Here is a 956-nt window from a genome sequence, read left to right on the forward strand (position 1 = left end):
TTGTCGAGCCGGACCCCCAACGAGAAGCCGAATGAAGCACTGACAGCCACCCGGACATGGGGGACACACACACACATTTCTTTATTGGACTCGGCGCGGTGTTGGGGGATGTGAAGTGGCCGCTGGAAGCTCTACAGACACAAGAGTTGAGTCTCACGGAGAAGCCGAATGAAGCACTGACAGCCACCCGGACATGGGGGACACACACACACATTTCTTTATTGGACTCGGCGCGGTGTTGGGGGATGTGAAGTGGCCGCTGGAAGCTCTACAGACACAAGAGTTGAGTCTCACGGGGGGCAGTGGGGAAGGACCACCCCCCGTGTCCGTCTGCACCCCGAGCCCCATCCTGCCAGGGGGGATGCCCGCAGCCGATGCGGACGCTGGCTGGGGATGCTCTGGCTGGGTTTTCCAGCCCGGGATGGCAGAGAGACGGCAGTAGGGGATGGAGAAGCTGGAGGACCACTACATCCTAGGTTCCCTATGAAAAAATGAAGTAAAAATTTATAAAAGCACCATGAACAACGATTTTTCCAACCGCTGGCACGAGTTGCGGGGCAGGAGGTGGTCAGGATGGGGGAGATGCAAGATTTGGGGTGGCCGTTGCAACGGGTGGGGTGGACCCCTTGGGTTGGGACTTTCCATGGAGGCTGGGTTGGGTGCAAAGCCGCATCCTGGCAAGTTACCTGTGGGACGGGGCTGGAGGTGGGCGGTGGGGGGGCTCACTTCTCTGTCATCATCCTCACGAACTCCTCATAGTTGACCTGCCCGTCATTGTTGTTGTTGCAGTCGGCCTCCTTGATCATCTCATCCACCTCCTCATCCGTCAACTTCTCACCCAGGTTGGTCATGACGTGCCGCAGCTCCGCCGCGCTGATGTAGCCATTGCCGTCCTTATCGAAGACGCGGAAAGCCTCGCGGATCTCTTCCTCGCTGTCCGTGTCCCTCATCTTCCT

General features: G+C 58.5%; 1 protein-coding gene across 1 annotated transcript; it reads right to left on the reverse strand.

The window, feature by feature from the left end:
* Positions 1-722: 722 nt before the first annotated feature.
* On the reverse strand, positions 723-953 carry LOC104166475 (calmodulin, striated muscle; the record flags this gene model as incomplete). Its single annotated transcript, XM_009706419.1, has 1 exon — positions 723-953. A coding segment is annotated over one exon (231 nt), but the record flags the coding sequence as incomplete, so codon positions are not given.
* Between the last annotated feature and the right edge of the window lie 3 nt (positions 954-956).

The sequence above is a fragment of the Cariama cristata genome, unplaced genomic scaffold (genome assembly GCF_000690535.1).
Source record: "Cariama cristata isolate BGI_N322 unplaced genomic scaffold, ASM69053v1 scaffold2888, whole genome shotgun sequence".
Lineage (NCBI taxonomy): Eukaryota > Metazoa > Chordata > Aves > Cariamiformes > Cariamidae > Cariama > Cariama cristata.